At 35.1% G+C, this 14,539-nt stretch overlaps 1 protein-coding gene across 4 annotated transcripts in view; it reads right to left on the reverse strand.

Moving 5' to 3' along the window:
- Positions 1 to 14,539, reverse strand: part of SCAF11 (SR-related CTD associated factor 11) — a 73,908-nt gene continuing 59,369 nt past the window's right edge. For 3 of the 4 annotated variants that reach the window (XM_055318630.1, XM_055318627.1, XM_055318631.1), the window contains 9 exons: positions 14,376 to 14,434; positions 14,110 to 14,219; positions 13,030 to 13,131; positions 11,017 to 11,123; positions 7,624 to 10,338; positions 6,537 to 6,880; positions 3,515 to 3,733; positions 3,048 to 3,167; positions 1 to 2,787 (listed from right to left, as the gene is read on the reverse strand). In XM_055318630.1, coding sequence (XP_055174605.1) covers positions 2,641 to 2,787; positions 3,048 to 3,167; positions 3,515 to 3,733; positions 6,537 to 6,880; positions 7,624 to 10,338; positions 11,017 to 11,123; positions 13,030 to 13,131; positions 14,110 to 14,219; positions 14,376 to 14,434 — 3,923 coding nt within the window. In that variant the 3' untranslated portion in view covers positions 1 to 2,640. The remainder of the gene's footprint in view (positions 2,788 to 3,047; positions 3,168 to 3,514; positions 3,734 to 6,536; positions 6,881 to 7,623; positions 10,339 to 11,016; positions 11,124 to 13,029; positions 13,132 to 14,109; positions 14,220 to 14,375; positions 14,435 to 14,539) is intronic. The other variant, XM_055318629.1, reaches the window with a different exon arrangement.

Consider the following 14,539-nt stretch of genomic DNA (forward strand, 5'->3'; position numbering starts at 1 on the left):
TTATTTGTTTATCAAAAGAATTTATTAGAAAATATTACATACTACATATCTGTTTAAGAGTATTGTTTCAGTAGACAGCACTCCATCCTCGTACTACAAACAACGTCTCATGGACCATGGGGCAACCACTGTGCTTCTGAAGCTACATCTTTCGGATGGAACATTCAAACAGTACACACTGTGGCCATTTAAAGGACGATAATGGAGAAAATGTGGTAATTACCAGAAAAAAAAAAATCACAAAACTTTTGGAATGTTAAAATAATAAGTAACTACTTTTAGTCTCAAAATTCTAGGCATTGCTATAGCCTAAAACATTGGTCAATGTGACTAGTAAGTTAATGGGACCAAGATTTCAAAGGCCAACTTAATACTGAATCTTAATAAATAACGAGAAATCTGTAACCCCACAAAATGTTTAAGTTTGTACACATGCAAAATTAATGTAAATTTCTGAAAAAAGCAAGAATGGGGAATGTTAAAGCATTGTTGTTGTTTTTTAACATAAAGCATGCACTTTCTAATACATTCTTAAGTATTTCTAAGTTTTAAAAGTTTGAATTCTAATCCAGTAACATTCATTAGCATTTTAAATGCAGTCTAACCATGTACCCCAAAGCAGATATGGAATACACACTTCTAATTTTCAAGAAAGGTGGGAATAATTCATGGCACTGCTACCAAAGATGTGAGACTTTAACTCTTGACCATACCACCTAGTTTTCCTTCAAAACTTTTAAACATGTTCTCAAAGCTAAATGGTATAAAGCAAATTTTAAAATGTAACCCTACTCCCAAACAACACTGAAAGAAAATATAGGAAACATAAGCACTGTGTGATTAATCATCTCAGGCTATTTGCTACAAAATTTTCAAAGTGTGAACCTGCTTTAACTGAAAATAGATTCAAAGTTCACACAATTGTTTCTAGAGTTCAAAACAAACAAATGAGGAGGTGTGTGTTGATATTTAAAACAGTCTTAATATTTTATTAGAAGAAATATACTTCCAAACTTCTTTCCCCTTCGTATCTAAACACAAACTTTAATTAAAAATATATATATAAATCAGTAGAATACCATATTACAAATGCCCAGAAATGCAGAATAAAGATCAAGAACTGCTTGGAAATACTTCTAACACTTTTTGGGATTACACTCATAATCTAATGAAGATTATGAACTAGCACAATCATTATTGGGGCCAACAATTCAAAATATTTGCCTTATCAAAGCTAGCACCAAGAAAGTATTATGCACATAAACTTGAAAAACAGATCATCTTTACTTCAGAAAAGCACAGTCCTACAGAGTATTGCTCTCTAGTTTAGCTAGTAAAAGGATCAATCTGTCTCAATGAGGCATACATCTATCTGAGCCATTAACATCTTATCCGAATCGCTTTCCAGTTATTTGGTATCTATTAAAAATTGTTACTGGAATGAAAATTTGTCATGGACATAACTCATTTTTTCTTCTAAGATGCCAGTTAAAATAGTGGCTCTCTAACACTTCAAACTTACCTTTTGTAAAAATTAACATTAGTATTTTAAAAAAAGACAATCAAATCCCTAGTCCCTGAAAGTCTAATAACCAAGACTCCATTCATTTAATTCCTCTCATTTCCAAAACACAGGTTTTGCAGCATGGCTCATGGCTACCATATGGTCACCTAATTAACACTTTATTCACGGGAAAGCATTTGGAGATTTCTCAAGTATGAAAAGAATTTCATTAGTGATTAGATGAGCAACTGAAAGCCACTGAAGTGAGTCCACCTTCATCCCAAGGAAGGGAGGATCACCACTCAACAGCAATTCTCCAGTTGGCACAAATAATTTATCATTTCTCTAACAGGTAGAAGATCTCATGAAAACATAATTTTTACAAAGTCAACAAACACTTTTCCCAAACTGGTCTTCTAAATTCAACAGAATTTTAGACTTCCAAGTTGTGAATCTAGCAAATCAAACTGCTTCATCTCATTTGGGGGAAAAAAGGCACAAAAGAAAAACAAGCAGCATAACCTTTATTTGGTGATACAATAACAGTGTTCCAAAGTTTTGAACACTGAATTTTACTTATGTGATAATTTGTTTTCTATCTAAGCAATTTATTCAGATGTGTGCTTTAAAAATACACATTAGGAACCCTGCAATTGGTATTTTCTGTTATTAGAAATATTTTTCACGGTAATACATTATTTAACTTTCTATAATTAGAGGGAAAAATCATAAAGATCATACTTTATTTTTAGCCTGACAGAATAAATGTATTATATATATCTTTTCCAAAACCAGTGCACTTAGAAGACTCTAATTTATGCACTCCTTTGTTCAAATCAAAAAGCTGTACATCTTCCAGTATCCACACTATAACACAGTCCTAGTAAAAATGCACACTCCTTTAATCCCTTTACTTTCCCTTGAATTTGCTTTTATTTTCGGGAGGAGGAAAGGATAAAGAAGTTGCAGTGCAGAACTATATTTATTTAGAACAAAACTTTATATTCTACATTAAAAAAAATAACTTTATCAAAACCAAATTTCAATCACAGTTATGTATGATTTTCATTTAAAGGTACATGTTGAAATTGCACTTTGCAGACTTCTTGATAGTGTCCTTTATACTGCTCCCCATTTCAACCTATGTTTTTTTCGGTAGACACAGGTTCTTCCAGAGTTTTCTTTTGGCTTCCTTTCCGTGAATATTTGTATTTGTCTACATAGGCTTTAACCAGATTTGCCACTTTAGTAGAATTTACTTCTCCACTCTTACTATGACAAACCTATGAAAAAAGGACGGGAATATTTTTCTCATACTTACAAAGATTACAGCAAAATGGAAAGCTTTTTGAAAAACAAACCCCAAAAGATAATCAGACATTTTTATATGCTTCATCTCTCTCATATGAACTCACTTGAAAGGTAAAAAAAGCAGGTAAGAATCAGAAGTTAGTGCTTATTATTTTAATTAGGCTTAAGCATTCCTTTATTAAAATAGGATTCAAAACAATACATACATAACTCTGTTAAAGCTAGAACTTACTTTATCTACTGCTTTCCGCACAATCTCTTTATATTCTTCCTTGGTGATATCTTTATTTTGGTAAAATGGCTTAATGGCCAATTTTACCTCCTGTGCTGCTTTTTCTTGGATTTGTAATTTCTGGCAAGAGGAAAAAGTATAATTATTATTTGCCCAATCACATTCTTTAAAAATATGAAATTGAAAACACTACACTTTTACATTATTCCAAGAATTCTTCAATTAGTGTCATAAATACAAAAGTTATTAACACACAAACACCCCCCAAACATTTCGAAAAACAAAATCATGAAATACTACCAGTAACTCATTGGACATCAACATATGTATATAGAACCCTTCAAATAGCATTAGAATTTAAGACTATCAACAGTAAATTCCCTTTACCAATTATACAAAACAAAACTGTTATTTTTTCATCTTTATCATATACAGAATATGTAGGTTGCTCTCAACCTTGAACTTGCCTTGTCTGTCTTCGAGCTATCTGCGCTGGCTTCCACTGTAACACTTACTTTGCTTTCTGTTAATTTTACAGCAGCATTAGAGGATTTGCTGTGACTTGATGACGAAGTATTACCAGAACTTGGTCCTTGAACTGTTCCCAAATTTCCTGGGGCTGCTGTTGGAGCAGGCAAGACTGGTGTACTCATGTTGTTACTTACATGAGAAGCACTAGGAATACCCTGTTTTAAAGAGGTATCAGTTAATGAATTACTTGTATTCGATAGAAGTCTTTTAAGTCATATATTAGCAATAAAAAAATTCAAAGTGAGTCAACCTTGGTACTTAAGGAAAATTTGTATTTCAGGTCATGTATATCTAAAGGACTCTGAAGAAATCAGTTGCATTTCTATACACTAACAATAAAACAGAAGAAAGAGAAATTAAGGAATCCATCCCATTTACAATTGCACCCAAAACCCTAAGATACCTAGGAATAAACCTAACCGCAGAGGTAAAGGATCTGTACTCTAAAAACTACACAACACTTATGAAAGAAATTGAAGAAGACACAAAGAGATGGAAAAACGGAAAAACATCCCATACTCATGGATTGGAAGAACAAATATTGTTCAAATGTCTATGTTACCTAAAGCAATCTATACATTCAATGCAATCCCTATCAAAATACCACGAGCGTTCTTCACAGAGGTGGAACAAATAATCCTAAACCAGAAAAGACCCTGAACAGCCAGAGGCATGTTGAAAATACCAATGCTGGGAGCATCACATTGCCTGACCTCAAGCTGTATTACAAAGCTAGAATCATCAAGATGACAGTATGGTACTGGCACAAAAACAGACACATAGATCAGTGGAACAGAATAGAGAACATAGAAATGGGCCCTCAACTCTATGGTCAACTCATCTTCAACAAAGCGGGAAAGAATATCCATTGGAAAAACGTCTCTACAAAATGGTGGTGTGAAAATTGGACAGCCACATGCAGAAGAATGAAACTGGAATATTCTAAGATAAACTCAAAATGGTTGAAAGATCTAAACGTGAGACAAGAATCCATCAAAATCCTAGAGGAGAACACAGGCAACACCCCTTATGAACTTGGCCACAGCAACTCCCTGCAAGACGCCTCTATGAAGGCAAGGGAAAAGCAATAATGAACTACTGGGACTTAATCAGGATAAAAAGCTTCTGCACAGCAAAAGAAACCGTCAACAAAACTAAAAGACAACCTACAGAATGGGAGAAGATATCTGCAAATGTCTTATCAGATAAAGGACTAGTATCCAAGATCTAGAAAGAACTTATTTAAACTCAACACCCAAGAAACAAACAATCCAGTCAAGAAATGGGACAGAAGACATGAAGAGAGAACGTTATACGTGGCCAACAAGCACAGGAGAAAATGCTCCACATCCCTTGCCATCAGGGAAATACAAATCAAAACCACAATGAGATACCACCTCACACCAGTGAGAATGGTGAAAATTAAGACAGGAAACAACAAATGTTGGAGAGGATGTGGAGAAAGGGGAACCCTTTTGCACTGTTGGAATGTGAACTGGTACAGCCGCTCTGGAAAACTGTGTGGAGGTTCCTCAAAAGGTTAAAAATAGAGCTACCCTATGACCCAGCAATTGCACTGCTGGGTATTTACCCCAAAGATACAGATGTAGTGAAACAGGACACCTGTGTTCATAGCACAAATGTTCATAGCACCATGATGTCCTTCAACAGATGAATGGATAAAGAAGATGTGATACACACACACACACACTCAATGGGATATTACACAGCCATTAGAAAGGATGAATGCCTACCATTTACACTGACATGGATGGAACTGGAGGGTATTATGCTGAAATAAGTTAATCAGAGAAAGACAATCATATGGTTTCACTCATATGTGGAATGTAAGAAATAGTGAAAGGGACCATAAGGAAAGGTGGGAAACTGAGTGGTGAAAACTTAGAGAGGGAGACAAACCATGAGAGACTCCTAACTCTGGGAAACAAAGGGTTGCAGAAGGGGAGGTGGGCAGGGGGATAGAGTAACTGGGTGACCAACACGGAGGAGGGCACTTGATGAGATGAGCACTGGGTGTTATATTCTATGTTGGCAAACTGAATTTAAATAATTTTTTTTTAAATGAAGGACTCTGAAGAAAAATGAGGTTTCTTAAACAGAAACCTATGTAAATATGTCAAGTGACTTTTAAATTACATTTGTGAATTATAATGTTCCAACACTAAAACAACAAAAAAACAGAACAGCATTTAAAAAGTAAATGCTTTCTTCAAAAGCTCCTTTTGAAAACGAACTAAAGTACATGCCCCACTTTAAAGACAGAAGAAAAGGAGACAGTGAAGTCAAATAGCTTGCAGGGAGCTGGGGGAGAGGCGGGGGGTGGGGGTGGGGGTGTGAGATAGGAAGTCCCAAATTCTGGAATCCTATTCCCCGTACTTTCCAACCATACACTACTATTAGGGTGCTAGAATTTATGAAACGTAGGCACAGAACTATAAGGAACACAGTGTTTACAAACTATTATTCAAATTTTCTATATGCCTCAGAGGCACTTCTTTCTTTTTAGCATGGTAAACTCGTGAAAATGAAACACAGATGGTAATGGATAATGAACAGCTTTATCTGGCGTTTGTCCCAACAGACAATATAAGCTTCATCACAAGTTCCCACCTCCTAAAAAGTCCAATAAATTAGAGAATTATTTTAAAGCACCCATCACTTGATTCTAATTTAGTCTTAACTTGAAAAAGCAAACCTGTTTGGACATCAATCACAGTATCTAGTAGGTCAGATTTGATAATATGCATTCATTTTCTTATTTGAGGGGTGGGAAGTTGAAGGAGGACAGTGAAGGGAGGCCATGGAAGTTTATCATAAACCTAATCACATAAATGTCTCTGGATGCCAAGAAGCCCCTTCTTGCACATCTGTCCCCAACAGTTTAAAAAATGCTTACAATGGCTATGTTGATTAAACTTTAGTTGTTAAAAAACATACCTGCAATTGCTTTCCATCTGGCTGTGAAGCAATGTAGCTGACTTGCTGGGATGGTGGGGGAGGGGGTGGTGGTGGTGGGAGTCCCTGAGATACACTGGTAGGAGCAGCTACCTGCATGAGAGGCACTCCTGTGTGCAGATGCAAGGGTAGCTGAGGATGAATGTTAAATGGATTGCGCTGGATGTTCATCAAAGGAGCATGAACACCCACTGGATATGGGAAGATATTCATAGGCTGTTGTGCATTCATCTGTTGCTGCATTACATTCATCTGTGGTTGCATCATATTTATAGGTAGCTGAGAACCATCTCCATGTTGGTTGGTTTGGTCTTTTAGGTTAGAATCTATCAAAAGAAAAAAGGCTTGTGAAAAAAAATCGTGTTACAAATTTCTTTGGACAAGCAAAGAACCACTGGTTATATACTAAGATTAAATAACAATGAACAGACTCAGAACACCTAAATGAACTTCCAGAATTTAGTTTAATTCTGTCATCTCTAAATAATGTGGGCTGACTTTCAAACTTAAAAAAACATCCAAAATTATTTTTAAGAATAAGTTCACATAGGAACATTTGTCAACATTAGCAAAGAATCAGTACCTCAAAACATTTACTAAAGAAATAATCCTATAAAATTTAATTAGATTACTAAATTAGAAGATTAACCATCTTTTCAATCTTTAACAGCTTTTTTCTTGCAATGTTCTTAACCAGAAAAGCCAAGGAAAGATAAATCCTTATTAGAAGAGTAACTTATTTATAGAATAATCAAAAAAATTCAAGTACACACATCTGAGATAAATGAAATAGAAGTTAAATCCTACACAACATCCCAAATTCTTCTATTTGTAGCAAACTGTACTTACAGTATTTAAGTCGTTGGCAGGGTTTGGGAGAGGTGAAAAAGGCAGTAAATACGAATGTGTATATATATCTCTATAAATGCAAAGGGACTTGTTAAATGGGGATTCGATTTAACATTATAAAGCTATCAATAGGGATCGTTACAATTCATATAAATAAGATGTTAAATTTAAAATCTCTTTCTTCAAATAAAACTGTTATTAAGTAAACAGGATATGTTACCTTGTTCGGTTGTTTCCTCTTCTTGTCTCATCCATCCAGACTGTGGACCCGAAGAATTCCTCCCTCGTCGTGAATAATAATTTTGTACATCTGCTGGTAGAGTCTTTCTCACCGCCCAACTAGATGCAGATGTCCACCCAGATCTATCTGCCGGTGTATCAAATGAGAACTCTTGCTCATTTTTCCGCTTATAGGGTTGCTGTTCCACAAACTTAAAAGACTCATTCCCTGAACTATTTGAATTCCCTGAGAGGGGTTTTCGGTTTTGCCACCGATTTTCATTTTGATCTGTGTAGGCAAAACCACCTCTGTAAGTGCCTCTGCCACGGTTGCCTCTACCACGGTTAGACATCCAACCTGAACCAAAGTTTTTATTCCAAGAATTCCCTGAATTTTCATTTCTGTTTTCTTCCCAGTGAGAATCTTTTAACTTTTCTGGATTCCTGGTCCTTGGATCAGGCCCAGAATTTATTTTTTCTGTTACCCAACTGGGACAGTCATTTCTATGTTTGTCGGCAGAATTTGGATCATCAGCAGCATCTGAACTGATGTCATTTTTTTCTTTTCTTGTATTTTCATTCTGTTTCTCTGGGTCATTCTTTCTGTACCGATCATTTCCTCGTGGACATCTCCAACCATCATTTGCCCATCTTTCCTTCCACCGAGGAGAATAAGTGTCTCTGTCATTTCTACCAAATGATGAACTCTTAATTTTTGTTCTAGATCTTGATGGTGACCGAGAACGAGATCTGGATCTAGACCATCTTCTGGTTCTCCTTTCTCTATCTCGATCTCTCCTTGACCCATCTCTATCACTTTCTCTTTCTCTGCTCCGAGACCTGGACTTTTCCCTTGGAGAGGAATCTTTCACTCTTGACTGAGATCTTCTGTTTTCTCTAGAAGTGTCTCTTTTGGGGGAGAGTGATACAGATCTCTTGCCTTCCCTCATACTATCTCTTTTTGGAGATCGAGACTGAGATCGTCTCCTTTCTCTTACAATATCCTGTTTTGGGGACTGAGAACGAGATTTTCTACGTCCTCTTGAAGATTCTTTCTTGGGAGATGGTGATTGAGACTTCCTACTTTCTTTTCCAGTTTCTCTTTTGGGAGATGGAGACTGAGACCGCTTCTTTTCTCGTGCAGTATCTTTGTTGGGAGACCAAGTTGTAGATGGGGAGTGAAATCTAGATCTTCGGGTACGAGGCTTTTTGGCTTTCTCTATCACATCTACTGGGCTTTCAGATGGTTGAGATACAGTTTCAACTTTTTCATTTGCAGGATCAGAAGACAGCGTATTATTTTGAGAACTCTGCTCCACAGAATTTTCATTCAATTGTTTAGTATCAGCATTTACAGAAGGTTCAATTTCAGATTCATTCTGGTCACTGCAAAATGAATCACATTCCATCGGTATCATTTCATTATTGTCCTCACTAAAATGCTTCTGAATTTGTTCAATGTGTGTATGAGGCAATTCTGCAGATCTGGAATGTTCATTAGGAGATTGAGTCTTTTCTCCTGAACATTTGTCTAATTTGGTGTTAAGATTATTTTGTAATAAATTACTTCTAGAGTCTTGCATACTACTGAAATTTTCATTCTCTGAAGTATCACAGGCTGTAGTTATTTCTACATCTTCAGTTTCAACGTGCCCAAGCAACTGAACCTCTGAACTCTCTATGGATTTTTTGTCCACTGTTTGTATAATTTTACTCTCAGAAGATTCTAATGTGGGGCTGTCTACAAGCTGTTCTGTTTTTATTATTGAATCTTTATGATCAATAACTTCTACTACAGGATTCTCCATAACTTTTTCTTCATTAACCACAGAGACTGCATTCTCTGGTAACTCACCTAAGCTTGGTACAGGTTCATGTAATTCAATTTCAGACCCTGAACATGTAAGAAAATCATTTGAATGATCATCTGTGCATTTATCTGCCTTTACCTCTGATTCTGAAGGTCCAGATGTTTGGTCTTGATTTTCCAATAGATCACCTCCTTTTCCAGAAATATTTTCAGGAGTCTCACTTACTAAACATAAAACATTAGCCTCTATACTTGTATTCTCAACTTTTTGAGTTTCCTCTTCCTCTTCAACTAGTTCAGGAGGATCTTGGGTATGAGACTCAGAATATGAAGATTCCACTGCTTCCTCTGGATCATGGTTCTCAGTATGTTCCTCACTTTCTTCTACCTGTTCATTGCAACTTTTCAAGTTATCAGCAGACACATTTTCTACACTTGCCTGTACAGTACAACTGTTACCACTTTCTACATCTGATTGGTGCTCTTTCTCTATCACAGGTGGTGTATCATATTCTGCTGTTTCTTCATCTACTGAATCACTGGAAGATGATTTTTCAGGGGGAGGTATAGAGCTCCGAAGTTTCTTTTTCAATAAAGGTGGTTTCCTTCCTCTTCTTACAGACTTCCGTTTTGGAGCCTGTCTTGTTTGCTTTTCTGATGCAGCTGAAGAGGGAATGCTTACAGATGGACTGCTGTTATCTGGAGCATCACACCCAGAATTATTTGATACTGGGGACCTCTGAGACTGACCGGCTGCTTCAGCTCTCACATTACGTGTCGATCTCCTGGTAGGAGTTGTTGCTGCAGGTTTTCGTCTTGTTCCTCTGGTGTTTGATGTGCCAGAAGTTTGCTTCTTCTCCTCTCCTTCTTGAGTATGTGTTAATGCATATCCCTTGCAAGAGGTACCTAGTAAGATGTTTTTTTTTTTTTTTAAAGTAAAAAGTAAATACATGTTTCAATAAATAAGAATAGTCTGGCTTCAGGTTATGTTAGCATAAAATAAATGTCTAAGAATGAAACCAAATATACTTATGAATCACGTTATGAATAAATGCATAGCTATTAACATCTAAGTAACAGCATGTATTTTTCAGGTTCTTTTAATGCTACTGAAATGAGTTATAAGATTTGAATTCCTGTGGGCAATCTATAGGGGAGGAAAAAACCAAAGAAAATATGTTTGGTTTGATAACTACCACTGCTTTATGAATTGATATTAACTAGGCAAAAAACAAGAGAAAACAAGCTATCCACAAATATATAGAGACTGAAACTATTTGTTCATAATTAGTAGGAGATGTAACTTCTAAAGATCTACATTTTGGACACTAAAGTCCTAAACAGAAGAGAGAATTCTAACCAGTTCCTCAAAGATTTGAAGATGTAATTTCTTAAAGTAAAAAAAAAAGATTTACTTAGAACAATTTAAAAGTCACTGCCCAAATATTTACAGGAACATCTAGGATTTACTATTTTTACCTCATTTTACAAGCTTTCCTAAGTCATTAACACTTACTTTGTAGGATAGTGAAAGAAACTAACAAATTTTTTTTAAAAACTAGAAAAGCATTACACAAACTTTACCAAGATTTTCTAAAGATATGGTACTGGTTGGAAAAATAGTTCTTGGCAACACAGGAGAGATGAGAGGAAGCACTTGTGTTTCAATATTCCAGGGTATAAAACCAATTCTGAAAATTCAAAACAAAATAAAGACATTTTTGTTTAAATGGTTTAAAAAATTACACCAACATTTAAAATTATTAATTTCCCAAGTCAGGTTAGCAATTTTAAAATCAGTGTACTTAAATTATTTTTTGCCAAAAGACTAAAAATATAAATTCAAGGTTACTCATTATTCAAAGATGGCTAGCAACTGGCTGCAAAGAACCCAGAGAAGCATGTTGTTCTGATAAAATTAATAGCAAAAGGAGATCAAGGGCAACTTCACATACGTTTATCTTTTAAATAATTTAATATAATACTTTGTCAATAACTTTTTTAGCTTCTGCTTTCTCTATACTAAAAAAAAAAGTCAATTTGTATAATAAAATGTATATAAAATGCACAGATTTTCAAAGTGTACAGTTTGATGACTTTTGACTGATGTATATCTATACCTGTGTAATCACTACCGCCTCCTACCAGAAAGTGCCTTTATGCCTCTTGCACCCTCCCCTCCCTTTCTGGGCAACCAAAAAATAATTTAGCCAAGTTAATCAAATCATGGTTTTAAAGAAATCAGCAAGGTTAAAGAGAATCAGTCCTTGAAAAAATAACTTAAAACTTGGAAACAGAACATCACTTGAATTTGAAGCATATTATTCACACACGATTATGTTTTTCCTTAATTTGTTTTATAAGCACGTATCCAAAGCAAAAACATCAAATACATTAAAAAAAAAAAAAAACTGATTTCTTTTCCTGTTACATTGTCAAGTTCCTCAATCTAAAAACAATGGCTCTTCAAAACTCCCAGTGTCCCTGTTAAGTTTCTGCATTCAAACCCAATCCACTCTCAGCTTCTTTCTGATTTCTATTTGTTTAATTCAGATCTCCTAAAAAAAAACTACTTTATCCAGTATAAGGTGAGGTTTCGGAGTAGGAGGAGAAAAACTTCAAAAACAATGTGCAGCTTATACATACACAAAAACATATAACTCTAAGATTTCATATTATACATATCTGGACTTCCTAATTTTACTTCTATTTATGTTCCACTCTCATTCCTACAGGGTGAAGGCCCTAGGCAGAACTATATTACAATGTTATATAAGATAAAGTTAAAATGTTACAGGGATGACAGTGGCAAGGACCTTAATCTTTATGTAGGAACTTGATTTAAGCATATATACAATACACTTCTAGCAATGTGACAGTAGTTTTAGGACTTAAACTAAGAAAGAAAGGACTACATTATAAAAAGTCATGAATGCCAGGGTTAGAGTACAAAGATTTGGTCAAATAGTCACTGAGAAGATCTTTTGGGGAGGGGAAATGTCATGACAAAAGTAGCGCGTCAGCAAACAGCACACAGGTAAGATTCGAATGGGTGAAACAGTAGAAGGATAACAGAAAAAAAAAAAAAAAGAGGAAAAAAAAAAAAGAAGGATAACAGAGCTGAATGGTATTACTAATAATGAATCTTGTCATTTGGGTGCTCTCCCTTTTAAAATACCCGTATATCTACATTTATTAAACACATAAAGGTACTTTTCAAGGGATTCTTTAAACAGCAATCTTCTTTAGGCATTGAAACACCAAATTTAATTTACACAAAACTTTCTTAGAAACATAACTACATTGAAACACCAAATTTAATTTACACAAAACTTTCTTAGAAAAATACCTCTGGTATTAATGACATCTTCTGCTCATGTTAGCATGTAAACACTTTGGCACAAAAAAATTTTGGGGGGCCACCTGGGTGGCTCAGAGGTTGGGCGTCTGCCTTCAGCCCAGGACGTGATCCCAGGGTCCTGGGATCGAGTCCCACATGGGGCTCCCTGTGGGAGGAGTCTGCATCTCAGCCTCTCTCTCTCTCTCTGTCTCTCATGAATAAATAGATAACATCTTTAAAAGAAATGTCGTTTTTACCTCCCAGCTCCAGGTGACATATGAGGAAACCAGGACAGTTCCAATTCCTGTCTCTTCTGCCTAATCAAGGCACTCATTTCGCTGACCTCGCCAAGTTCTGTACTAAAAGACAGATTTAGGCCTTATCAGACAGAACTCGAAGAACTTTTCAGCCGAACAAGTGGGTTATTATCATAGCAGAAATTTTTGTACCTAGCACTGTAAATCACATTTAAAAGACTATGAACTTTTTTCTAAATACTTTCGATATAAACTCATTCCTAATGTAAAGTTTTTTTATTACAAATCAAAATCGTATTTATCTGATTCATTAAAATAATGCTTGAATTTATATCTTAAGTGACAAAATTTTTTAAAAGTCAGTTCAGAATAATATCCTTATTACTGAGAGAAAAAAAAGCAACACCATTTTCCATCTCATGAATCAAAGCTGCAGCAAGCAGTCCCAGCGGAAACTGTACCTTCAATGGTTTCCCCTCTGAAACTAAGTGTAAGGCAAAAGGAAAAAATAAAGGAAGCTATAGTTACTGTAACCAAAAATGGGTATAGTTCAGCTTTTCAAAAGGCTACTAAGACGTAATTGTTGTCTTTGGTAACTTGATCCAAGCTCTAAAATTAAATCACACGATCTTAACCTGTGCTTGCTTGTTCAACCAAAGCTAGGTGACTTTAAAATCCCAACTTAATCTTCAAATTCCACAAATATTTACTTAGTATCCACACACCAGTCACTCACTATAGATTCAAAGATGACTGGGTCTACTCTAAAAGTTTTGGCTGGATTACAATTTAACAAGTAGCCTACCCCTCCAGCACATAAAAAAACCTGTGTAGAACAATTTATTAATGAAACAAAACCCACTAGATCAGAGGCAGTTACTACATACTACAGAGTGTCACAAAATAACAAGGTTTCTCTTTACTAGAACTAGTTTATTTTCTAAAACAAAAATAAAAAACAAGGTAGGCTTTTATGTTTGAGACAATTTAAATTTTTACCAAAAGTTAATTATAATAATTAAACCACCAAGTACAAAGACATAAATTAAAAGTAGAAAATTAAAAGTAGAAAATACTAACCAGTAAGTTCTACAGGTAAAAGAAGATTCTCCAGTGTGATTACTAGAAGAAAACATATTGGAGAAAAAATTTCTGAAGCACTGACTGGTACACTGATTTGCTCTTTGAGGCTAGAAAAGTAAAAAGAAGTTAGTGAAACAGCAAACAAACAGACCTCCATGACAAGTAATAGTTATACTTAAATATTTTGAAATATGAGTTATGGAGTTATGTACTAAACAACCATAGTGTTATTATCTAAAAGATTTTTCTGTATTTGAACAAACCTTATTTATCTTTAATGTTGCATTTTTCTTTCCTTCCATTTCACTGTGTGAAGAGTTTCCTGTATAAAGACACAAAAAGACTCAATTACCTTGTCTTAAAATATTTATTTTTATTTTTTAAAAAGATTTTATTTATTTTGGAGAAAGAGAGTGTGTGCAGGGGG

This window comes from Nyctereutes procyonoides, unplaced genomic scaffold (genome assembly GCF_905146905.1).
Source record: "Nyctereutes procyonoides isolate TBG_1078 unplaced genomic scaffold, NYPRO_anot_genome, whole genome shotgun sequence".
Classification (NCBI taxonomy): Eukaryota; Metazoa; Chordata; class Mammalia; order Carnivora; family Canidae; genus Nyctereutes; species Nyctereutes procyonoides.